Source organism: Sparus aurata, chromosome 20, assembly GCF_900880675.1.
Source record: "Sparus aurata chromosome 20, fSpaAur1.1, whole genome shotgun sequence".
Lineage (NCBI taxonomy): Eukaryota > Metazoa > Chordata > Actinopteri > Spariformes > Sparidae > Sparus > Sparus aurata.
Window position 1 is genome coordinate 10,043,665 of NC_044206.1, and position 26,168 is coordinate 10,069,832.

General features: G+C 43.1%; 1 protein-coding gene across 4 annotated transcripts; it reads left to right on the forward strand.

Moving 5' to 3' along the window:
- The first annotated feature begins 508 nt into the window (after positions 1–508).
- mrtfba (myocardin related transcription factor Ba) lies at positions 509–24,729 on the forward strand. 4 transcript variants are annotated; one of them, XM_030400119.1, is made up of 17 exons: positions 509–701; positions 6,682–6,762; positions 9,885–10,127; positions 14,881–14,946; positions 15,119–15,174; positions 15,306–15,381; positions 15,568–15,795; positions 15,905–16,080; positions 16,300–16,443; positions 16,539–16,786; positions 17,344–17,515; positions 18,583–19,611; positions 19,725–19,847; positions 21,052–21,201; positions 21,325–21,459; positions 21,674–21,734; positions 22,899–24,729. In XM_030400119.1, exons 3-17 carry the CDS (start codon positions 9,971–9,973, stop codon positions 23,411–23,413), a joined length of 3,336 nt encoding a protein of 1,111 aa, XP_030255979.1. In that variant the 5' UTR covers positions 509–701; positions 6,682–6,762; positions 9,885–9,970; the 3' UTR covers positions 23,414–24,729. The 4 variants fall into 4 exon arrangements, with proteins under 4 accessions (XP_030255979.1, XP_030255981.1, XP_030255982.1 ...); XM_030400121.1 differs by having other exon boundaries at positions 21,118–21,201; XM_030400122.1 differs by having other exon boundaries at positions 15,568–15,729.
- Positions 24,730–26,168: the final 1,439 nt, after the last annotated feature.

Sequence of the window (26,168 nt, forward strand, 5' to 3'; positions counted from 1 at the left end):
ATTTAATAGGGGGGCCAGGTTGGGGCCGGCTTTTTTGTAAGGGGGCACATACAACCCGGAAAAAAGGACAACTCCCTCATTCACACAAATTCCGTATTATGCTCCTTTTACGAAGCCCAGCCTGATATAGCTTTAATAACAGGGAAATGCTGGGGAGGTGTTTTTTTTTTTTTTTTTTTTAAACATTTTTTTTTTTATATCAGACAGTCTCCTGCTGAGGATTCATTAGTTCAACTACAAAGCAAAGTGAAGGAATAAATCTGGATGTCCTTTCGGTGTTTGTACTCCTCTCCTTGTACTCCTCTCCTTGTAGCTTATGCAACACTCAAGTCACATGTGAGTACAATACACAGATGAGGTCCCTCGACAGACAATGTTAAATCACAGGTGAGTGGAGGTGTTGAGGCGTAGTATGGTACATAGAGTCAGTGACCAGGCTCATGGGTGCCTCATAAATGCTGACCGGTAAACAGGGCAGCAGCCCTCCGCCACGCCCCCCTACTGTTCCTGTCCGACAGCGTCATTACGTCACTGCATCCGAACCTAGACCAGTCGCAGCCATTTTCCTCCGCGAAATAAACTTCAACCTCACAGCCAGAGGAAAGAAACAAACAACAGGAGATATCCCCACTGACACAAATGGACATCTCGTTGTGAACCGGAGCCCGGACGGACTCGGCTTTCCAGGTCTTCACAATTCGGTAAGACGACAGACCCGGGGCGGCGCTGTCTTGTTTTTAGCATGTTAGCCTGTGCTAATTAAACCGAGCTAACTAGCGAAACTGTGAGGAGGAGGAGGAGGAGGAGGACGAGGACGTTGTTGTTGAGGAGCAGCAGCAGCGTTCGTGAAATGCAGACAGACAGCAGACGAGGCTCGTTGAGATTACACAACAAAGCATGGACAAGGAGTAGCTGACAAGTACTTATCTTGAGATGTGTTTTCTAGTTTTAGGAATGATGGCCACGCAAGCGCCGCATCGCCTTTAATGATTGGCGCTGTCCGCAACTCACTCACCTGTCAGATTTAAAGTAACTAGCCAGGGTTAGCTTATCCCACACCCACCCGCCTCCACCACTGCGATAACAGGAGCTGTACTGGAGCCGACAGCCATGCCCGACCAATAATACTCCCCGAGGGCAATATTAAAATATATTCTTGCTGTTTAAAACTAGGAAGCTGCTATCGGTGAGTATGGTTTATGTGCGCCGTATGTTTCCTAGAGCCATTATTCTCTTTCCCCTCTTTACTCAAGTTACACGCTCGGTGTGTGATGACTGATGAGGCCTGAGACCCGATCATGTTATCTCCATCGCCTTCCGATCGATTGGAGCGAGGATAGTGAGGTGGTGCTGCTGCAGCAAAACCCGAACAGGTCACCGTCTGTGTGAGTCATCCAGGCGGCCAGGATGTGGTTTCAGAGGCGGCCTCTCTCCAGACTGTCACCAGGGAAGAAGTGTGAATTGTCAGCGTTAACTTAAACACTGAGCACATGGCTGGATGGGAGTGTAATTATCCCAGGGGCTGTGAGCCATATATCCCTGTGTGTTTGGCTTATTTCAGCCTCCCAGTGCGGTATTGGTTTGCAGGGAGACTTGTCTGCTCACATCGCTGTAGACTAGGGTTTCCATTTCTCTCCATGGGGTGAATTAAATTAAAATGAAACGGGATATCAGAATGTAGGCAGACATGTTTCCATTGTACAGTGTCTGATTTTTGTCCAGGCTGCTATAGCACTTCCTCTTTATAGTGATTGTGACAAATCAGACTCCACTGAGTTATTAGTAGTGACATGCCGGGGTTGCATGCCACCCGGGGTTGTTAATTCATTTACATAACCAGCCCGTGGTACATCACTCTCCGTTTCTTGAAGCTACCGTCATCGTCCTTTTTTTTTTTTTAGGCTCCCAGCCGTTTGCCCCGTGTCTATTTGTCAGTCCAATCCTTTTGTACTCTTTCTAGAAGCTCTTTTCAACAAAGTCCACAGACTCGGCCAGGAAGGAAACGACACTGCAGGAGTGCGTCTGTGGGAACAGGGCAGAACAGTGGCCCCGATGAATGAACCACGGTGATGACATCATTTCTGTCTTATCTCGGGATAAAAGAGGACATTTTTGTTGGACTGGACGTGGGCTATTTAAGGCCCAGAAAAACTGCAGAGTCAAAGCACAGTTTTGGCACGGCGTGGCTCTCATGCTGTGTGCTTGTATGTGTACGGTTCATTGGTTTAGCATCTCTCAAATACAGAGAAAATAGCGTAAAGAGCTAGGTGATGGCAATAATAATAAATCCCAAGATAATTTATTTACATGTGTAGCCTTATTACACAGTATAACAGGTTAAATCTTGTTAGATACGGTGAGGCTTATTGCCTTGAGCTGCATGATAATGTAAGGTACAGTCATGCTGTTGTTCTTAGCATTCCCCTTTTTTCACATTTAAAGGTGTACCATATTGTTTTGAAGGAGAAGTTTTAATCCGAGGAGAAAGCTCTTCATTGACTGATCGTTTGTATGCCTAAATAAAATAAAACAAACACTCTTCGTTTTCATGGCTGAATAAACAAACTGACCTTAAAGGACAACACAGTTTCATACTGTTTTACTTTGTTCGTGTTTTGCGGACCCTGCCACCTTTCTAGCTTCTGGGGACCTTATTTTCCTCTGAGACCAGCTTGTTTATTCAGTTATAGAAAAAATACATACTTCTGAGTTTGTATTATTATCTCATTAATGTTGTCAATGTAAAAATTCTGAGATTGAAAAACAAATTAAAAGGGGCACAGTGTAGTTTTTGGAGAAGAGATTCAATCTATTTTTTTAAGCACCCACAGCTTGGAAAGGCTTGGACTTAAGTGCTTCTAGACGATTGTTGTTTACAGTTGTGCAGCATCAGTGTTTCATCACAGCATGCTCTTTTTTCATAGTTTGTCAGTGGTATGTTTATGTCCGTTAACAGAAAACAGACCTCCTCGACGGATTTGTAGTTCATTAGCCAGACAGAGGCTGCAAGTTTTCAGTTATCTCATGCTTGTCAATGTGTGTATGTGAGGGCTTGTGGGTATTTCAGCACTTGAAGGCCTATTTGTAGTGAAGTTGACCCCCGATCTCTTCGTGTCAGAGACTGGGAAGTGGGGGCCCTTCTGTGTTTGTTACTCATGCGGATACATACAGACACTATGTGTTTGTAATAATTCCATTTTATCTTAAATGGTTCGAAACTGATTCAATTTTTAGATTGTTTTGCTGAAATACTGGTTGAATAGCGTTTCACATCCTGAATTTGCAGACATGAGGATGTGTGACAGTCAGGAAGATGTTTATGGTAGAACGTCATATAGCCTCTCACCTGCACTGCATACGTCCAGGCCTTTTATAGACTTAAGCTAGTGCGAGAGAGTGAACAGCCTCAGGAAGCAGACACACCCAGATGGTGTGATCATACTGCAAATATCTTGGCTCAGGTGATTACCCTGTTGAACTCTGATCCACTAGAACTGCAGGTATAAAAGCATTGATGAAACTTGAAGCCAGTTCTTGTTTTCAGTTCATCATAGATCTGCCCTGGTTAATATGGCCTGGTCCGAGATGCTAGCATAGCACTGAGCTCCAGAATAAGCGCTGGTACGGCGGGGAAATGACCAGAATCTTGTTATTGATCACAAACTTTTTTTTAAAAAAGTTTTAATGTCATCTGCAGAGTTATGCAATCTGTTGGTTTCTAATGTTGCCTGTTTTCTGTTTTGGGATGTCGAATGAAAAAAACTAACCAAAAAGGCAAACTCGTCTCCTGGCAATGTATAAGAGGTCAATTTGAACGGGTTTACCTGTGTTTAGAAAACGTACATACATGCACATGTTTCAGAGTGAAATTGTCAGTCTTTTAGTCAAGTGTCCAGACTTCGTGACTTCCCAATCAGCCCAGTATATAACTGATCTCTCTGTAACAGTTGGAGTCTAAGCACTGAGTAAAGTCTCTGTCTTACTCACTGGCTGTACAAATATTAATTGAAAATTAACTTCTGTTGCCTCTGACAGTCATTGCCTGCTTTGCACTGATACCCGATACCAAAACCAATGTTTTTTGTGCCAAGAATAACACTGGAATGTGGTTCAGAGCTGTTTGTTCCTATTAAATTCTCTCTATGGTGATGACTTTCTTTATTCACTTGTTTTAATGGCATTAAAATACAACGTTTCCGTTGTTCAGACCAGGATACAGGCTGTTTGCAACACATTTAGCAAAGCCTTCTATGTGCTGACAGGAAAGGAATGGGTGCGTTTGTTAATATCTCTGTTGTTGCACACTGCAGTGTTGATGATTGACAAGAGCATGGACCCTGCACATCATCTGTGCCAGGTTTATTAACCACCAAACAAAGCAGCCTGTGACAGAATAATACAACACTGCCTGGTAGCAGAATAATATAATACTGCTGTGACCGGTCATGTGACGTATCGGTGGTCGATCCAAACCTTTTTATAGCAGTGACCGGTCATTCATTGTTGAAATCTGTGGTGAAAAGTAATACAGTATTACAATTGAGCAAATGCAGGAGAAGCAGATGCCCAGTCTCTCTCTCTCTAACCCTCCCTTGTTGATCCCACCTTTGACTCTAGCGGTGTGTTTACTTGTGAGTATAATGTGCCTGCATTAGCCTTTGATGAAACACATGGTACTTGTTGCCCCGTGCCATTTAAAGAACAGTCCGGGGCAAAGCAACACGCAGTGCCTGCCATCTGGATCCGCTCTTTGATTCTGAGGGGGCAGCGCCGATGTTTATCCCACAGCGCCGTCAGCCGTGACAGTCAATCGCTCCTTAGTCTCTCTTTCTGAGCCTCCTTTCTCTCGATCGCTTGTTTTCTGTCTTTCACATTGCCCCTCCCGACACATAAACACACACAGCATGTTGGTGTTCCGACTGTTAGAATACTGCCGTCACCTCTTCCTCTCTCCTCTCCCCTATTTTTAGGGAATGACCAATATGCGTATTTTTTCAGTGCTGATACCTGATCTAAGGAATTAAGGAGACTGATAACAAGTATTGGAACCAACATGTAAAAAAAAAAAATGACCTGTGTCAAAATGTTAATAACCAGCGATAGAAGGTTTACTCAAATACCTCACTTAAGTTGTTATATGAGGTACATTTTTATTTTCTGCTACTTAATACTTCCACTACACTACATTTTGGAGGCAAATATTGTACTTTTTTGTAAGGAAAAACAAGAAAGCACTGTTATGATTGAAGAGCTTTTTTACACCACCCTTGCCAATATCGCCTCTCTTAATCAAGGACATGTCTGATAAAAGTTGCAAATGGAACTTGAAAGTGTGCTAAATGGGGAAAAACGTGGGCATCACAGTAGTAGGCACAAGGGGCTTTCCCTTACTTTTTCCATTTCTCTTCTTGACTTGGCTGAACAGCCAATTAGAGTGACTTCCACTGCCAATTCAACATGCTCAATTGGCCAAAAAGCTGCTGACAAGTACCAAGTAGTGCCAACACTCATCAACAAAATTTGGGCAAAGATGCTCACTGATGACCCGAGCATCAATAGCTGACCATCGGCCTGGTGTGTCAGGGCCCTCACCTGTCAGGTAATGTTGTTGGCAGGCTGTTCAGTAGTGAATGCAGATGTAGAGAGAGACATGTCTCTACTGTGTCATGGCCAAAGTAGCTTGTTTTTAAATTAATTTATATTGTCAGATAAAAAAGAAAAAAGCAATTCCAATAATCAGACAAATGCTAAATGTCAGATCTGATAATCAGTCTATGCCTACTTGTTTTTCATTTTAATTTATCCTTTTTAAATGTCAGTATGCCATTTTATTTTCTATCACCATGCCACAAACCTTCAGTGATTCAGCGCTGATCCCCCTAAAGACTTGAAATACTGATGAAATACTGTGAAAATGCTCTGAAATGGCCTCAGAAATATCCTCAGACATCTACAAGAGCAGTGCCCAAAAATAGCTTTTGAGTTTTTGATGCTGTGGAGAGAGAGGCATGTACATAAACAAATATCATTGCTGTAATACAAGACCATTACCTGACCAGAGTGTCAGTAAATTGATGCACCCATCAAGCCATAATCGAGTTATCTAGCATGTTTACTAAACGCAAGCTTCTGAAAGCTTCTGATTGATTGTGATTCTGAGAGCCGCTCCCTCAGACTGCAGCACTTCAGTCATCAGCACTGAGAGTTTCTATTGTCTCCACCCGGAGGATCGGCTCTCATTGTCATAGAGACCACCGCTGGTTTTTCCTAGCAACCTGTGAGCATTCATTTTCAGGCCTTGATGCAGCCTCGAGTGTCGGCCAGTTTCATTCAGAGAATTTTAAGTGGTTCTCATCATCTGTTTGCATTCTCTGCTCATCTTCAAACGCACCTATTCAAGCAGCATCAGTGTCTTGTTCACCACTGTGTTTTTATCTTATTATATTTAATGGCTATTTATTGAGTGATATTGTCATTCTTTTGCCTAAACCGAGGATGAGTTACAAGCAGTAGCATTAATAACTGGAAGGAGAAACTCACTTAAGACATTAATCAAATGTATTATTTAATGGCAATCTATATCATGTGTAAGGTGGAGGTAAAATCCTGCTCCATCATGTCTTTGACTTTTATTTATTGATGCATTTATGATATTTATGTTTGATCCTCTGTCTCCAACAGGTTTGACTCCATGGCTTAGAGTGACTCTTAACAGCAACTAGCCCGGACATCTCTTTCCCTTGCTCTCATCTGCTACTACAGGTAAGAAAGCATATAATTATGAATTCATCTTAAGCTATTTGTTTTCTTCTTATGTACTTCTTGACGTTCCCCAGTGAAAAAAACATAGTGACGCTTCCTTTTCAAGTAGGGCTACTCAAGGAATTTTCGAGCAGAGATCCAAAATAGAGGCTAGCTCTGAACAGGTTAAATCAGAAGGACTTTCACTTGTATTAGAAACCAATCCAAATGTGCATCAGATAAAACTACATCATTTAGGAAAAGGAACTAGTTCTGCAGTAAAGGTCAGACTCTAAAAATGGGATTTAAGTGTTACTTTCCGCCGTACTTCATGTTCCCGCTCTTTTTCCAAGCGACCACCTACTCCCACTGAAAGACAACCTGTAAGAGATGACTGGCACTTGACTGGAGTCAATGCATGTGGAGTACTTTTCTTTCGACTTAATGCTTCAAAGCATAGACTGGTTCCTCACATCACTGTAGATGGTGTGACTGGAGTTCTATTACAGAAAACCACTGAGGTTAAACCGCTGAACATCAAGGCCATGAACACTGTAGCCTGGTGTTTTAGTGGGACTCAATCATCATTAAGGGGCCAGAAAGTGGCTGCGGGTCAGAAGCCAAGTTTTAGCAAGTGGGCTAATTTTGAAGTGGTCGCTGGAGTCAGCATGCACCACATCAGATTGCCCGTAAATGCCAAGCGAAAAGGGATTGACTCCCATGTTAATACTTGATATCTGATTGGTGGGGCTGAATTCACACTCCCAAAATGTCACAGATATAGCAGGCAACAGCCAGTGCACCAGAAACTTCTACGTACTTCTCATGAATGGGGGCATAACAGTACAGAAGTCACAGTTCGACATAAGTACAGTGACTTTTCATTTCTTTTCAACAGATAAAAGTTTCAGCTTGTTCTACCTGAGATAGTCTGTGAAGCCTATAGTTCATTTAGGAATGAACAATGAACTTACACTTACATATTTTTATGCAAATGAAAAAAAACATGAAATGTCATTTGAATGCCAACTGCTTTGGTAATGTTTTTGGCCCTGTCTGCTTTCACTTCTACAGGGAGAAGTTGTTGGACTTCTTTCTCTAAATTTAGCTTTGTTTTGATTTTACTGGGTGATGCCGTCTAATACGTGTCAGCATCTGCGACATGTCTGCGCCCACATACACCTGTCCAACAACGCCAACACACTGTCCAAGTCCGATTCAGCACTCGCTCTTCAAAACTTTCCCACACAGCTGGTTTGAAAGAAGCGGGCGGGTCCTCTAACTCCGGTGATTCATTTGAACTTGCCACAGTGTATAGTCAGTCACGGTGTCTTCTTCTTTGTCTTGTTTTATTGTGTCCTCTTCTGCATTTGTTGTTTAATGACAGTGGAAAACAGCTTTTAAGTGCATCACTGCCACTTACTGGATTGTAGTGTGAATCAGAGCTGTTACATGCTCCCCTGTTGACATAAGCTCTCACCACAGTGTGACAAATGTATGATAATCATAACCTTTAAAGCACCTTTCAAAACAAAGTTACAAAATGCTTTACAAAACCAAATAAAATACAAAGCGAATAAATCAAGCTAATAGCAATAAAAACCAAATAGACCTAAAAGAGTAAAACATTCGGATAAAATCCCGGCAGTTATGAACAAGTGGGTTTTAAAAGTGATTTAAAAGATGAGACGGAGTCACAATGATAATGCGGTGATAAAGTTTCAGTGCCTTTTTGATTGCTTCTTCTTCTGCTGTATGAGATGTCACGAGAAGCATGACTTTAATGGGGTCGCATACATTTTAATTAGATATATTTATTTATAAGTTTGTTTTTTTTTTAGGTTTATGCCCTCGTGCATGATGACGTAGGTTCGTTTATGGCTAGGGCTAATTATTTTTTAGTTGTATCCCAAATGTTTCCAACTATGTACAACCCCAGAGAAATCCTTAACTTTACTTTTTCTTTAATCCTCCCATCACTATAACTTCCAGGACAGAATTAGTCAGGTTGATAAATGGTAGTCAAGATAAATCCTCCTTTTTTAAATCCAGAAAGTTATAAATCATCTCTGAGCTCTCCTCTTGTTGATGAATGGCTATAAAGCTTTCCTTTTAGTATTATTTATACATTTTATAAAGTGTTTATTCCTCCTGAAGGTCTGGTTCTGCACCCTACTTTCTCTCAAGAAATGGCTCTGTCCTCCTGCTCCGCCCGGCCAGTCACACATGACACTCGGCAAACATCTTTTGTTTTGTTTTGATAGAGAGATCCATAGCCCATAACTTTGTATTACCAGAGAGCTTTACATAACAAACAGCAGAAATGAATTATATGTGTTTGTGGAAATGAGCTTTCCTTGCAGTGAGGAACAGAGTATTTTTTTTACTCATTATACCAGCACACCAAGAGCTAATGAAACTTTTGGTGTAGGATTTGTTGTGTTTGGATACGTGACATCAGCATTCAGTCACTAGAATGAACAACATTCCGATATTTTATCCGTCACAGTCTCCCTGTACCGTCTAATGCCTTTGGCACTCTATGGGCCTACAGGGAGGAATAAAAACAGCCATAAGCAACGCAGTGGTTCTCAGCCAAAAGCAACACGTCAGGATGGTTAGTAAATAGTGCTTAGGTCCTGGAATGGATACATGTGGGTACTGCCGGAGAGCGATAAATGGCATACACATTGAGGCTGAGCAGTCTGTCATCTGCTGGTTAAAAGACTATTGGGAAGCCATGGATACTAAACTGTTTGTTTTGCTCCCGAAATGTTTCCGTTCCCTCTGTTTGAAACGGCCACAGCGACGTCATATTCCAGATCATGAAACCGTCTGAACAGAGAGAACATTCATGCACAAACTGGTGGTTTTGAAGTGATTATTCAGTATAATAGCCATCCCAGCTCGTTTAATGAATAATTTGGGCTGCGACTGAGCTCTTCCAGATGGCTGAAATGAAATGCCACCCTTAGCATTTCACCAGTTGGGTGAATTAGTCATACCAACAGGATGATGAATATTATGCTGAAGTACTGATGTTCACGAGGAGCCACAGAATATCCTTGAGTGTTTTATTCCATATGTGCAGGAACTAGATTTCCCTCTCACTCCTCAGTTTCTCTTCTTGTTTCCCTACACAGGTAGCATTAAACCTTAACCAAAGGGGCGGTGACCCATACCCCCCGTTACTTGTCTGGGACGCTCTCCAATCGCCTCCAGAGGCCTGATGGAGGCCTCTCAGGGGCAGCTAGGAGCAGAGGGAGACTGTGGGATGTTGAGTCTTCTGTTGCCCAGTCCCCAAAGCGAGGCGGTGACCCATGAGATGGAGGAGCTGACGCTGCAGCCCACACAGAGTCTGCCTCCGCTCAATGAACGCAAAAATGGTGAGGAGGTGCCATCTTTCAACATATTCTTATGTATTTTCTGTCTCAACACACATTGCACTATGTTACACATTGGCCACTGTAAATACTTACTGCATGCAGCATAAGTGAGTCAGCAAGGTGATAACACAGTCACTGTAGTGTGGGCTGTGTGCAGCTGTCCACTCTTTTTGCTGTGAACATCGTCACACACTTGCTGTAATTGTGTTTCTAAATGATCTGAATGATCACTTGGCAGAAAGTGATTCGATGGATTATCAAAGTTACTGTCATCAGAACTCCTCACAATGTCAAAGACAGTGCTGCACCAACATGTTACTGTGAGATGACAATCAAAACTCACCAGAGTCGAGGCAAACAAGAAAACACATTACCATTCATTACCTGCTACCTGTATAATGTAGAGCAGGGGTGGAAGTACCGGATTACAACTACTCAAATTACTGTAGTTTTTCAAGTCTATAAATGTACGTGTACATTAGTATGAATTACACCATGCAATTTACATACATTTAAAATCATAATTTGAATTAATATCTAAACATTTCATCAGCATTTTTGTAGTCAGTAAGATCAAAACAGGCCAATAAAAACCCTGAGATAAGGACAAATAAACAAAACTCTGCAGCGGGCGCACGTTTGGAGACGTGACCATGACCACTGAGAAGAACAGAGCAGGCGATGAGAGTAATTTAGACTGAAGATTTGGAGAAACAGAAACCCATTTGAATGCAAGCTATTGAAAATACTTTACACATCAACGGTTAAATACTATCAGTACTGAGTAGCATCTGAAATAGAACCATGTACTTTCACTTAGATTATTTTGAATACCAGTAGCTTCACTTGTAATAATTTAGTTATCTAACTGTACCTGTACTGGAGTACAGATTTTCAGTACTCTTCACCACTGATGTAGAGAAAGAAAAAAGAATTGACAGTTTTGCATACTGTGAGTTTGTTAGGAGCTATTAAGTTGTTAGAGAAAACATTTCAGAAGAACAATAAGAATAAACGGGACTTGAGGGTGTAATTATAGGACACAAATGAATTAGATTACATGGTGAGGTGTCTGAAGGGATGCACATAAGGGGGTAAATATAGAACAACTGTCTCCCTGAATAAAGTCACTCTACATAAATCAAACACAAAACGGCACATCTAATCTATGTAATAACAAACATAAAGACAAACATGGTGACATGTATGTAGACATGTAGTCTTGTTTAGACACATGCACACGGGCACGTAGTCCTCAAATCAACTACTAAGTTCAAATTGGGCAAGAAAGGCAAGTCCTCAATCCCCAAAACTTCCATCAGCTTTTCTTTTGTGCAGCACGCAGGGAAATTATCTTCATCATGCTAGCCAGCCTGCATGTTTCTCGTGGCCTTCACGATGTTGGTGTTATTTTGGCAGCCACATGGGACAGCCTGAGACACTGATGGATGGGTACATGATTATCAGGCTTTAGGAGTGGGTTAGATGCACTACTGCCTCTGCCAGTTCCTAATCATGGCTTAGATGGTGAAGGGAGATCAGTCCAGTGCAATCACTGCAATATTGATCACCATGCTTAGAAAAAAATCTAATTTGTCAGATACAGTCAACAAACGCAGGGTGTTAAGCCAGAGCTGGTTCAGGCCGGATTAAGCATGTTTTGGATAAACGGAGGAGTTTGTGCCGTCGTGCACGGTGGCTGCTGCTGCCTGCAGGAGAGCGCAGTAAAATGTCTTGACGGTGGAAAAATGTGGAATGTCAACAGTAGTAGCACCCACTCATCATCTTGGCTTTTGTCATTTCCCCTCCAGTGAGAACACACACCTCATACTTTCCATCCCCCGAGCCATCCCCAGCACTTTGCCAACCGCAGAGTCTCGTCTCTCATATTGGTTTTAACATTCAGGTGTTAATCTGTCTACCATCATGACAGGTCTGAGTGTCTGAGGCCACTTCAGTTGTGTGTGGCTCAGAGAGTCTGCAGGGAGAGGGAGGAAAACTGCAGTGCAGCTTTGTCAGCAGAGTCAGTGTGCGGACTCAGGGCAGTGAGTTTGTTGTGACAGGGAATGAGTGTCTGGCTGGTAAGAGGTCTCCTATCATGTGGAATCAATAATGTTAATGATAACAGCAAAAGTCTGCCAAGAAGATAAACAAGTGCACGGCTTAAAACAAGATAATCACAAGTTTACTATATCTTTATTACCAAACCATTGGACCAAAATAGCCCCAAATAATAATCAGCCTCTTTCCAAAGTGAGAGGAAAACTTATGTTTGAATGTAGAAAATGATAATAATGTCAAAATTAAAGGTACAATATGTTAGAATTATGATTGAAAACATTAACATTAAGAATGTGTTATGACATTATGACATCTATGTATTTTGTTGCAAACAAATAGGCAACTCTCGCTAGCATGCCAACCAGTGCTCCGAGGTCACAGTCAGGACTGCTAGCTGCAAGGCTAACGAAGCTAACAGCAGCTGCAATTAGCAGTTACTTTACTGCTTTACTTTACTCTTTAAACATTCAAGCTCTTGTTTCTGGCTTTCTGATTTTTGTTTTGTCACATTAAGCTAACTTGATATAGATGATATTCAATAGCTCTCTTGATTAACGCAGATGAAACATTTCTATGGAAACCTGTTTCTCCTCCACTGACCCTCTGATTGGCCAAGTGTGTGCGTGCCTGTTTCTGTGTGCTTAAACAGCTTAGTCATGTCATCCACGTCTCTCCTCAGCCTACTCAGGTCAAAGGTCAACATGTGTTTGTCAGGCTGAGCAGCATTTCCCGGAGGAATTCAGAACAATACTTGTGACTGGAAGTCTATACGTATCACCGCAAACAAACATGTCCCATCTGCAACATTCTCTAACTAGTCACGGGTTAACTCGTGTTTGATTTGTTCATTTCAATCGGGGACATTTGGCCGTAAAACATCTGAGTAGAGTTCTGTAAATGTTTTACCTCAGCTCTGGTTGGAGTCAAAGCTGCATGATTCCCAGTCAAGGCCCGCAAAAGGTTAGAGCAGTTGGTGGTGTGACAGTGGTTGACGCAATTAGTGGTCCCGCAGCATATCTGTGATGATGGTGAACGGACACGAACGAGATACGCAAGACAAAAGATATGACGCTTGTGAGGGCAGCTGTTTCCTGTCACATTTCACTGTAATTTTCTACCCTTCTTATGAATGGAGAAGTGTCTGTACGCGTGGTCAGCGTTTAAGTCATGCAAACATCTACCTCCTTTGAGTTAAAGGAATAGTTAAACCAAAAAGTTTAATTCAGTTCTTATATTGTCACCCTCATGCCCATAGAAGGTCAGGTCAGGTTATTCACCGCAAAACATTTCTGGAGATTCACAGCATTCTCCTGTATGGAGCCATTTTATTATTATTTTAGTCTATTTTTATTTTTTATTTTTCCAAAAAAGATTTTTGATTTGTGGACCAAGAAACTTAACCCGACTATCCATCGGCATAGGGCAGAGAAGATAACGCCTGTCTTTACATTTTGGGTGAACCTTTTCTTCAACGTGACACTTGAGTCGTTGCCACAAGCTCATCTTTTTAGCTTGAAGACAGAGTTGCCATTGTCCTTTTCGTCTTAGTCAGAGCTGACTAAGACCCTTGACTCTTCTTCAGTAGTCATAGGAAAGCGGTGTTGACCTCCGGATCAGGCAGTGTTGAGATTGTCTACAGTGAGAAAATAAAACATTGAGTGAAAACTGAGTGAGAGGGGAAGTGAGAGAAGAGGTTGAGGAGGGTTGCGGCCCCGCAATAAAAAAAGAGAAGAGTCAGGGAGGAGTAAAGGAATAGAGGAAGGGCCTGATGCTGCTTCTCTCTAACACTGTGGCTTCTTATCAGTCTGTTGATCATGTTGCATCGCGGCTTACAGGATATGATTAAAAGCTTCATGTTTTGAGCTTTAATAGAAAGTGTCACCTTGAAGCCAAATGACTTAATCCAGTCAGTTGTGTTTCGGACGGCTCAGCAGGCATTTCCTCAGGAGTGTTAAAATAATGGCCTGTATGGAGGTAGAGACATTCAGTGACTGCTGCACAGGGTTCAGAGCAGGTGAGCTTGAGCTTGTTCTTTTTTGTTTTTATTGCCATACTTACTGCTCAACCCAAGTTGGGAATGATACTGCCAGAGTTCTGGAACTGTTTGAGTTAATAAATCATCTTTTGTGATGGATTTTCATGGATATAGGTCTTTGCCTCTCAGTATTGCTGTGCTTTGTTTTGTTTTTGAGTAGCAGGGGTGCAAATGTTAAAGTACATAATAACAGCCTTAGAAATGTCATACCCTAGCAATGTTGTGCTTTGTGTGGAAACAGAAGGAAGCATCATACCGCCCTTAAATAGCTACCGAGGTATGAAGTCGTACTACTCTTCTGGAGTGAAAAAATCCCAAAAGACAGGACGGACAATTTTGAGCAAAACCTAAAAAAATGTGGTTGTTTAACTTGAGTCCTAAGTACTAAATGTCTTTATATAGTTATCAACCAAGACTAGAGAGCAGGATATGAGATATATATCTGGGGGAGGAGAGAGGTTAGTTTGTGGTAACCTTCTTTGTCTGATCTCATTTTCTTCCCTATTTTGAATAATTTTTTTATTTGTGTGTACTACCTCATCTCTCTGTACTCCCTCATACACTTCCACTTTTTTTCTGATTTAAAATTGCATTCAAAATGCCTCTGTGTTTATGCCCTAACAACATTTTGTTTCCCTTTTTTGTTTTTGTTTTCAGTCCTGCAGTTGAGGCTTCAGCAGAGGCGAACCCGGGAGCAGCTGGTGGATCAGGGCATCATGCCACGTGAGTCTCAGCACTTGTCCATCACTCACGACAAGCTAATGCTATATGGGCGGGAATACGATAACAAACTATGACCCTCATAGCTGAGATAATAAACATGTTTGCTCTATTTTTCATTGAAATAAATCATTTGTCTACGAACTTGCGCAAATGAAAATGTTGTGTGTTGCAGCTCTGAAGAGCCCAGCGGCTTTCCACGGGCAGATTCGCAGCCTGGAGAGAGCCAGGGTAAATAAAGTGCTTAATGTGGACCCTGAGAAGCACTCCTGGACTTTTATGTTGCTCTGTGCAGCAGAAAAGAACAGGACATGTAAATTCAGACTTGTTACAGACTGTTCCTTGTCTGTCCTTCATTATAGACTGAGAATTTCCTCAAGCACAAGATCCGCAGTCGTCCAGAGAGAGCAGAGCTGGTCAGGATGCACATCCTGCAAGGTACTACTCTAGTCCTCACTACATACACCTTTTTGTTTTATGAAGAGTAAATAAAGCACTGAAACAAGGGGAATATGGTGTCCCGTGCTATAAACAAACTAATTCAGACTGACACCAGACACATTACTGTTAAAAAATATCCCAACAAGAATCCTGTGTGATTTATTTTTTGTCTGTTTCATTCAGAGACTGGAGCAGAGCCATCGCTTCAGGCTACCCAGATGAGACTCAAGAGGGCACGGCTGGCTGACAACTTGAACGAGAAGATTGCCCAGAGACCCGGCCCCATGGAGCTGGTGGAGAAGAACATCCTGCCGGTGGATTCCACCCTGAAACAGGCCATCATCGGTGAGAGTCACCCTGTTAGACAACCAGTGCTTTTTGAGCATTTCTGCCTTAATGGACTCGATCACGGTGAGGTGTTTGTTTGATCTGACATACAGGGAATTGGGGGAGAGAAATGATGATAAAAGTTGTGAATCACTTGCATAGAGGTTAACTACTCGACTTTGTCGTCTTTCAGTTGGCCAGGTGAACTATCCCAAGGTGTTGGATGAAGACAGCAACGATGCCCTGTCTCCAGAGCAGCCAGCCAGCCAGGAGTCTCAATGTTCTGTCCCCTCTCCATCAGAGAGCAAAATGCCAGAGACACCCTCACCAGTTCCAGCACCACCAGCACTGTCCAACACCATACTGCAGGTCAGATCCAAGACTAGTAATACCAGTGTTTTATGCCTGACTGTAATTCAGCCTTAAAAACCAGGAAAATATGTACTGTAGTCTCATATCATGAAAACAATACAAGATCTATATATTGCCAAGCTCTGCTCCAGATATTTGTAACTCTACAGTGTTTATAAGAAATTCAGTGTTTGCTTGGCAGTTCTTAGTCTTTTTTTGTTATCTGCCATCTTTCAGGCTTTCCCTGTTGCCGCACAACCCACAACAGACTTTGTGAAATTGATCGCTACGAGTGAGCCGCCCGCCAGCCGCCCAGCTGTCACTCCCGTGCAGCCACTCACCACAGCTGCTCCCTCAAAACCTGGCCCAACACTGGTGAAAGTAAGCACTTTTTTTAATATAGCTATATCAAATATCATCTCTGTATATAACATTTGAACGCGGCTGGACAAACCATGTGCTCCTCCCCGCAACAGCAAAGCCAGCAGAAGACGCCCTCGGAGAAGAGCCGCAGTAAGAAGGGCAAAGAGCCCAAACCCAGGGTGAAGAAGCTCAAGTACCACCAGTACGTTCCCCCCGACCAAAAGCAGGAGGCCAGTGAGGCACCCATGGACTCTTCGTATGCTCGACTACTGCAGCAGCAGCAGCTGTTTCTCCAGCTGCAGATCCTCAGCCAGCAACAGCAGCACTACAACTACCAGACTATATTACCAGCACCCCTCAAGTACGCATACCAAACATTACCCATACCACAGAGTTTTATGGATTTATGTTTTTTTTTCAGGCCTCTTTGAAAAGAGCAACACACATTTTTTTTCAAGAGGCCTGGTCTGGCTTTCTTCCACAACTCTTTATCTGAGAACAAGCCAAATATTGTTGTTTTCAACAGGCCAGAGGGCCATTAGCTTGTTTCCAACAACAACTCTGCCTCTAATCATATTAATAACTCACAGGATGTTGCTCCACAGCTGCTGTTTTCATGAATGTCCTCACAGCGGCAGTCTGGCCAGGCTCTCTTTGAACTGTGCTTGTGCTCAGTGGTTTGGTTGACTAGCTTTGTTAGTGTGAGGCGCAGGTCACAGGACGGGATGATCTGCTCATATTGGGAACAGATTTCCTCTCTTCCTTTCCTGTCTTTCTCTTTTCTCTCTCCTCTTTTCAGTGATTCCCTCTTTCTCCCATATCCGCTTCCTCTTTTACTGTTTCACATGCAATGTAGTGGAAATGATTTCCTGAATAACAATGACCTCATCTTACTTCATGTCTCTCCTCTCCCTGCAGACCTGTGGCAGAGGGTCAGACCAGCGGCGGCAGCAGCTTGCCAACCTCCATCGTGGTGTCTTTGCCCACTGCACCTCCGCCTCCCCCTGTGGCATCAGTTCCAGCTCGCCCAAACAACTCGCTGTCGAACCGCAAGCCAGGAGTCTTGCCTGCCAACCTGGAGGAGATGAAGGTATTTGGGAACCCACGTGCACCAGTGAACCCTTCGCCCTTGTAGCTTGGAACAGCGTGCCCCAGCAGCTTAGAAATCAAAGTTGTGATTGTAGGCTGAAGGGTGCAATTACTCAGCTGTTAAAACTTAAACTTATTACAAAGCTAGGACATGTTTTTAATACAAGTCTGAAAACTCAAACCATGACGTGTCCTGTCATTCAGGAACTCTCATAAAACAGTGATTACACGAGGGAACTCTCAAAATTGCATTTGATAACAATATACTTAAGTTCCACAGGAAGCTGTCTTTTTGCTGCGACCATTGGAGCAGCCAAAAAGAAAAAGCTTTCTACAGCTTAACATATAAAGATGGTAGCTACACACCAGGACTTAAGGGAATAGCTTTGACAACTAGGGAATATGTCTTTTTTGCTGAAAGTTGCAAAAACTGAAAGCAGGAGAAACGGTACATGTAAAGCACACTTATTATGCTTATTATTATGCTTATGCTGTTAAATCTTTAGAATAAACAAAGTGTAAAAACAATAAGCTATGCTTTAATTTTTGTGGTTATATGCAGCACTTGTTTCATTGCCAAGATCAGTTACTTCTCAAAGTCTTGTCAGTGATTGTTGCTCCACTTATTGCACTCCAGGAAGTGACTAGACCCGTCAAGAAAAACATAAATACAAAACGTAAATTTAATGGTGCTGGGTGACGCTTTTTCCTAAATTTGTCCATTTAGTCCCTAATGAAGACATGACAGAGGGTTAAAATTTCTCATCCTCCATTTTCCCAGGAGAATTTGTGCACAGTGATGAACAAAATTGCATAGTAACAGTGAGGTTTACAGGGAACCAATCTAATCGCCCATGGTGTGATTGCACAATGTAGCATCTATAGAGTAATCAGCATTAACTTCATAATGATATGTTGAAGCAAAAAACGTGTCTTTGTTTAGTTAACTAAAAGACATGAGAGCAGTCTGGATATTCTCATCTTTCCCTCAACACAAAGTTGTTGAGCTATTCCTTTAAGCTCTTCCTCTAGCATGAGTTCATTAATTGATGCGTTTTTCTTGTCCAGGTGGCTGAGCTCAAACTGGAGCTAAAGCTGCGTGGCCTCCCTGTCTCGGGAACAAAGACCGACCTGATAGAAAGACTGAAGCCTTTCCAGGACAGTCCCAGCAGCTCTGCTCCGACCACCGTTCCTTCTCCCACCATTACCACCCTCTCCTCCGTCCCCATGGAGGTCACAAGCACCACTACAGCCCCCGCTATAGTCCTCCCAGTCCAGCAGATGGCTCTAGAGAGCATGAACCCCACACCGCCGGTCTCCCCTATTCCCACTGAACTGTCTGCCCTCCAGCAGGATGGAGGCATGTGTGAGCCCCTATCGGAAATGTTGAACTCTGGCGGGGCAGGTCTGCTGTCCTCACCTCTTCCCTCTGTCCAAGTCCCCGAGGAAAAGGACAGGAGGCTTCACGAGAAGGAGCGGCAGATAGAAGAGTTGATGAGGAAGCTGGAGCAGGAGCAGAGGCTGGTGGAGGCACTGAAGATGCAGCTGGAAGTGGAGAAGAGGGCCAGCACTGCTGACTGTGCCTCTCTATCTCCCAAAGTCACCTCTGTACCTGCCATGAACTCTATTCCTACTATCCTGAACTCAAATGTTGTAAAGATGGAGGGTGCAGTCCTGTCAAACTGTTCATCCACCACCGCTACAATCCCTAGCTCCATCCTCGGCTCCCAGGCTCTGTCTTCCCTGCCAACAGTGGTCAAGTTGGAGGATGTGACTGTTTCCTCTGGCAAGCCGCTCAAGCTCCAGACCCAAACACAGCTCATAACCCAAGCCCAGCCCCAAATGAGCACCAGCCCACAGCTGCTCCACCAGGCCCAGAGAAGTCCCAAGCTCCAGACCCAGCCCCAATCCCAACCGGCAGCCCCCAGCCTGCAGCAGTTCTTCATCAGCCACTCAGGAGGAGTCTCCCAGGTGCTGGGTCAGCCTCAGACTCTACTGACCACGACAGGCCAGGCTGGAACTCAGATCCTGCTCCCAGTCTCACTACCCAGCAACGCTACTGCGATCCAGCTGCCGAGCACCACTGTCAGCCTGCAGGTGAGACTGCAACCAAGTAGAGAAAAGCAATGTGTAACAAATTTCACCTCAGTTTTAGCGATTGTTTGAATTTACATATCCAAATAACCCTTTCTCCTTGTCCCTCATCTCAGCCCGTTCTTCAGGCCACAGTCTCAAATCCAGGCCTGATTCAGGCTTCAGTTCCTCAGCTGCAAACCACTAAGATGGAGGTGGCACCCAGCCAGCAGTTGGCCAACCACAACCAATTGCTACAAGTGAGTCACACCACATAAGCAGTTGCATTTCTGTGAGAACAAAATTACACAGTGTGTTGCTGACACATCAGTTGCTGTTTTCTGATGCGTCATTCTGACAAAAAAATATTGTTCGTCTTTGTCCTGTACGTTGAGTCCTGTCCTTAAATTTATTTAACAGTTCTAAACTTTTGTAACTACTGCAGCAGTTCATCTAAATAAGGCTGCAACTGATGATTGTTTCAATTAAAGGATGAGTTCACCCAAAAATTTTAATTTGGTAGTCATATACCCCCAGGCCGAAGGAAAGTCGGGTCAGGTTCCATAATCCACAAAATATTACTGGAGCTTTACAACAAAACAGTGATGAAAGCATTATCCTAAGTAACTAAAGTCGATGGGATAACAACTAAAAGAAAACATACAGTGACTTCACACAGCTCATACATCATAATCCAAGTCTATAGAAGTTCGTTTTCCCAAATTGATTTGAAAAGACCTTTTTTACACCCTTTTATTCAGCTGAAATCTTCACTGTAGCAGCTAAGCTAAAAATGTTTGCACACAGCCCCTCTGAATTGGATAGTAACCTTAACTGTGTGTAGTTTTTTGGGGTTATTTTACATTTGACAACAAGTCCCCAGCAACTTTGGTTATTTGGTAGAAAACTGCATAACTTTTTTTCTGTGAAGCTCCAAAATTTTGTTGACTACGAAACTTCAACAAATCTCTTTTGTTCTTGTTTTTTTCCCGTAAAGATTTGAGTCGTTGTTTGGACTACAGTATGTCAGAAAATAGTGAACACTGCTTGTAACAATTACTCAGAGACCAAGGTCCCTTTTATCCAAAGAACAGCCCAGAACCCAAAGAGATTTAGTTCACAAAAAACTCCGTGTGAGAAAGTGGAAGTAAAAAATGACTTAAACCATGTACCACAACCACTGACACATTTGAACAGAAATTCAAAATTCAGTGCTACAAATGTGTGTGTAGAACATTTCCCATTTGCTGTACTTCCAGTTCCTCCTTTAATACAACAGCTGCATTTGTTTTTTTCTTCGTTCCACTTGTATGACACAGTCCACTTATTCCATCTTTTTGGTTTTTGAAGGGATTCTTTGCATTTTTGTTCATCTCTTTTATAGCTGTCTTGTTTTTCTGTTATGGTTATCTCAATCTTTTTATACATGATTAACTTAAGTGAGACTGTCTTGTCTCTTGACAGACTATTACTATGTGCAATAACACCACTGGTTTAGAGAACCAGACTAAACCTGAGTTGAATCCTCAGAATTTCCTGAGAAGCTCCCCGGAGAACAGGGTCTCTCCACGGGCTTCACCCAACCACCACATCTCCAACGGACCCTTTAATAAGGTATCAGTGCTGACTTGCTACTAGAGGGGAGGGGCTAGTTTGTTTCAGTCTATCCTGATTACAGACGCTTTTTGGGATCATTCATTTTTGACTGTTTTTTCTCCATCTCGCTTTTTCTTCCAGTCTCCTTCTCCCCAGCCTGCCTTCATCCTTCAGCCCACCTCCCTTGTTACTCAGCCTCCCAAGACAAAAGAGCCTCCCCGCTATGAGGACGCTGTGAAACAGAGCCGCAACCTGCACATCAACAATATTTCACAGGTCAGATGCACGCCACCACAGCTTAAAATCATGCACACTGATAGCACAGCTCAAAACATGCCGTACATTTCTTCTACTGCAGTTCTCAGCTGCTGCATCCTTTAGAATACTAATACAAAAAAGCGTTACGACATATAAGTCTATTTTCAGATTTCAAAACCTTGAGGAATTCTTTCGCTACAAGTCTCTCAACCTTGTTATCTGTCCTTTTCAGGTTCCCACGGCAACCAGCCAGCACATGGATGACTTGTTCGACATTCTGATAGAGAGTGGAGGTAAGGAGGTGCACAAACACAGTACAGAACCAGAACGTTGTATTTAGTATGAGCAAGTTGTAAGTAAAAACATTGTAGTTCCAGGAGTACGCTGAGGAAACGGCTGTGTAGATATCACTGTTTTCAGTTGGTTGACATTGTGTCTTCTGTTTGACAGAATTGACTGATATCAGCCTTTTAGATATTTATGGGTAAGGGTCTCATTATGACGGAGGCTCCTCCTCAACCTCAACAACACATAGACCAGTGAAAGAAGTTTGCTAAATGTCATTTAGACTTAAAAAGTTAGCCAAAGTAATGTTGGGCAGAAGGTCGCTCAGGGGTAGAGACAGCGTCTTGTTTTCAGAAGGTCACTGGTTTGATTTCCCTGACATATCGAAGTATCCTTGGGCAAAATACTGAACCCCAAAACTGCTCCTAATGTGCTAGTCGGCACCTTGCATGGCAGCCACCTATCAGTGTATGAATGTATGTATGTCACTTTGGACAAAAAGCATCTGCTGAATGCCCTAAATGTAAATGCAATGTATAAATTGTTATCCCAAATTGACAGCTAAAAGGTTGAAATAGCTAAATAATGGATAAATAGTTGATACATAGTATTTAGCTAAAATTGATAGATGAATTGTTGGTTAGCTCAAAGTAGTGAATTCATAGTTGAGTTAAAAATGTATAGATATATGAGTGAAAGAATTAGCTAAAAGTATGGATACATGGTTGGAATGTAATGAGTATAGAGTTGAAATAGTAAGCTAATTTAGTAAAATAGTTAACTATAAGTAACGGTTGAGATAGTTAGCTTAAAATGAAAAGGCAACGGGTGAAATAGTTAGCTCAAGGTAATGGACAAAGACTGTAGATGTCCAGCCTCTGCCATTGGTTGTATGAGTACACACTGCAGTGGTTTGCAGATCAGTTGTATGAAGAAGATTATTGTAACAATATCCACTTTGAGATAATTGTTAGTGTAAAACAACATCCATTTTTATCAGTTCGTCTTTCAGTTTACTTTCTTAGAAGAAGGTTGTGGCATTGATGGAGGGGAGATTTCCACTGTGGACAAACTATGTTCTGTATAATTTGATTAAAGTGCCACTGTTCAAAGGAGCCCTTATTGATTGAACCTTCTTAATAAATCCCTCCCCCTTTCCCATCTCTCTCCAGAAATCACACCATTCATCCAGCAGGAGCCCTCAGTGTCTCTCACTAAGACCCTCCCAGTCACAGCAAACATCACCACCCTGCCGGTCAACACCGCTCTCTCCAGGCCGCCTCCACAGATCCAGGTGGCCCCTCCACCCACCCTGAGCCCCATCATCGGCCAGAGCCTGCCCAGCCTCTCCTCGCTGGCCACAGACAATCAGCTGGAGGCCTTTCTGGAGGGCACACTGGCCGATACGCCTCCAGCGTCCGATCCGCGCACACAGGTCCTGATGGAGGAGCTGCAGGCCCAGCTGATAGACCAGCAACCTTACTCGCCCATGGACACATCAGACCTGTCCTTCTGTGACTCCTCCTCACCCCCGTCCTCGCTCAACATGGGCCTGTCCGACCCAGGTCTGGACAATATGGAGTGGCTGGACCTCACCATGCCGCCGGGTCCCGGTGGGGCGCTCACGCCCCTGGGAATCCCAACGGACTTCTTGGATTCACATGACCTGCAGCTCCACTGGGACTGACGGAGGCATGTGACGGAAGAAATAGAAATGTTTAGTCAAGGGAGTTTGCAGCACAGCTGAGCCAGGAGGGAGCGACGGATGGATGGATGGAGAGAAGCTGAAAAGGGTGTGACAGCCACAAAGAGGCTGAGTTCAACATTTTCAATAATGAAGCAGAAGGAGGAGAAAACATGGCATCTGTGTGCCATATCACTCTCACCACTACATCCATACATCTGTAATATTCCCACTATCCTACCAGAAGGGATGCTGTACAGACAGAGCACTGAGTCAAAAGCACGAGTTTGCACAGCTTTAAAAGAGAAGACTGAACAACGTCATCACTGAGGTGACAATATGTGATAAAGGGATTTTAAACAGAGTAGACTCTTTCAGTGTCTGATGTCATGATTCAAGGGAGACAGAGCCAAATGAATACTGGCAGCAAGGACTGTTTGTAAATACTCTTTAGACCACACTAAGAAGACGTCTCCTGGACAGAGAGCCTCAATAGTATTGACACTTGTTCCTACTGCAGGTTTGGCTGGTTGGCTTTCAGTGAACACTGTGTCTATTCTACTGTGTCTGCACAGTAACCAAATGTTAAAGGGTTCATAAATACTTGTGATGTGAAGACCTTTGTTCCACTGAGCCATACTAGGTTAAAAAAGCAACACAAAAACTGTGTTACTCATTGACGTTGCTGTCCATGACAGTTCAGACTACATATAAAAATAGCTATATTAGAAAAAAAAAAAAGATTATTTGAGTCCTGGGAAAGCTTTGACTAAACCAGTCTAAGTGCTTTGAGGAGTCACTTCAGCCTGTGTGAGGTGCTGGACAGTCTGTTAGTTCCCTGTATGACTGGAAACCAGATCAGCCAGCTTTAAAGGGAGTTCTATCTGCGAGGAGCGCACACTGGTCCAACCTCCCACAAACCATAGGTGATACATTTGGTGACCAATCTGATTTATTGCATCAGATGCGACTGTTCTCTTCTGACCTATCACGACCCAATGCGGTCAAGCTGATGAATCAATGACTTAAGAAAAAAAGACGGCGACGAGAGGAGCAAGCTCCTCCACCTGCGTGAGAGCTATGCACTTAAGAGGCGGAGGGATCCGGTAGACACCGCCTCACTCACCTCAGAACAAGGAAATGTGAACTGTGCATATCCAAGGTGATCATTAATAGGAAGTGACGGCCGGTCGTCCAATAACGGAGTTGTTGTCCAAGTATCTTATTTTGAATGTAATTCTGAAAGAGATTTAAAAAAAAAAAAAAAAAGTAGGACTTAACTCTCAAAAGATGGCAGCTTTTTTTCCTCTTCTGATCGTCAACTGACAGTGGAAAGGGAACAAATATCAGTTTATGACAAGTGACGACACACACACACACACATAGTAGGTGTGAATGTGTGTGTGCTGCAAGTTATATCGAGGATCAATTTCTTTGGAGAAGATGAGCTTTATATCTTGCTGTCCTACAGTATACCTGCACTTTGTCTTTGTGTGTGTGTGTGTGTGTGTGTGTGTGTGTGTGTGTGTGGGTGTGGGTGAGTGAGAATTTATTGCATCACTAGCTGTCCAATGCTCTAGTTAAAATCTGTGTAGCTGAGAAGTTAGTCTGCTTTAGTGACCAAGGACTATAGAATATTTTCAATAATATTTAAATGGTGGGGCAAAAAGTCATCAGCTACAACAAAGTTAGTTTCTTGAGAGAGAGAGAGTGTGTGTGTGTGTGTGTGTGTGTGTGTGTGTGTGTGTGTGTGTGTGTGTGTGTGTGTGTGTGTGTGTGTGTGTGTGTGTGTGTGTGTGTGTGAGAGAGAGAGGGGTGCAAGAAAGCATGTGTGGATTCGTCTTCCTGTCTTCTGCATGTTCGTGCGTCTCCGTGTGCATGATTGTATCCACGTTTAATCTTCTCTGGCCGTTACGAGCTCTCTCTCAGCCATCGCCTGCGAGTTGTCTGCAGAAATTTGCTCTTATCTTTGCAAATCGAATCGTTTACCGTCAAGTCGACATATTCAAAAGTTCAAAACGGCTTCTGATGACTGTTTACTGTTTTTATCTGTGTCGTTCTGCGAGTATCTTATGGTCATAAATGCACAGACAAAGAGGGCTTATCTGCTTTAAAAGCCGTCGCAAAGTCTCCAGATGTTTATTTTTAATGGACTGCATCATATCCCTCTCAGTGCTTCAGGAGCTCAGTTTGATTATTTCTTTTGGGAATGATACGGTCATGGCACTTTTGAATAAGATTGCTTTTTTTAAATTGTCGTTTTTTAAAACCCAGTCGTCACATCTACATTTTTAACCACTTTTTATTCTGTCATCACGTCCACGGGCACCAGAGGGCGCCGCCGCCTCTCTTCTGCTCGGGCTTCGCGGCACATCTCCAGCGGCAAATGTTGCTGCTTCAGGGTCATTTTCTAGCAGGAAAACAGTTAAACGGGGCTTGTTTTTAAACAAAATTGATCCTCTCCCTGTGTCATGCTGATTCGCTGTTCCCATCAGCAATAACGTGGCGACCTGAGCGAACTGACGCAGAGCCCTTTTATGTCGACGCTGCTGCGCTTACACGTTCATCATCAGGCTGAGACACATTGGATGTCCTCACATCTGAAACGCCTGAGAGAGTTGCGCCAAATACTGCACAGACCTGTTCCAGGGCTTTGTTGTGTTTTTAGTTTTAACACATGTTTAAGCATCATTCAGAGATGGCATCGTTCTCCTGGTCACCTCTGGTTGGTGCACCTTTCGTGTCGGGGTGCTCGGAC

Excerpts from the sequence above, each read along its gene's own strand:
- mrtfba (XM_030400119.1), top strand. The coding sequence starts at position 9,971 with ATGGAGGCCTCTCAGGGGCAGCTAGGAGCAGAGGGAGACTGTGGGATG. Across the intron at positions 15,382-15,567 it reads CAGGATGCACATCCTGCAAG|AGACTGGAGCAGAGCCATCG; the intron begins GTACTACTCTAG and ends TGTTTCATTCAG. Across the intron at positions 15,796-15,904 it reads CCTTAATGGACTCGATCACG|TTGGCCAGGTGAACTATCCC; the intron begins GTGAGGTGTTTG and ends GTCGTCTTTCAG.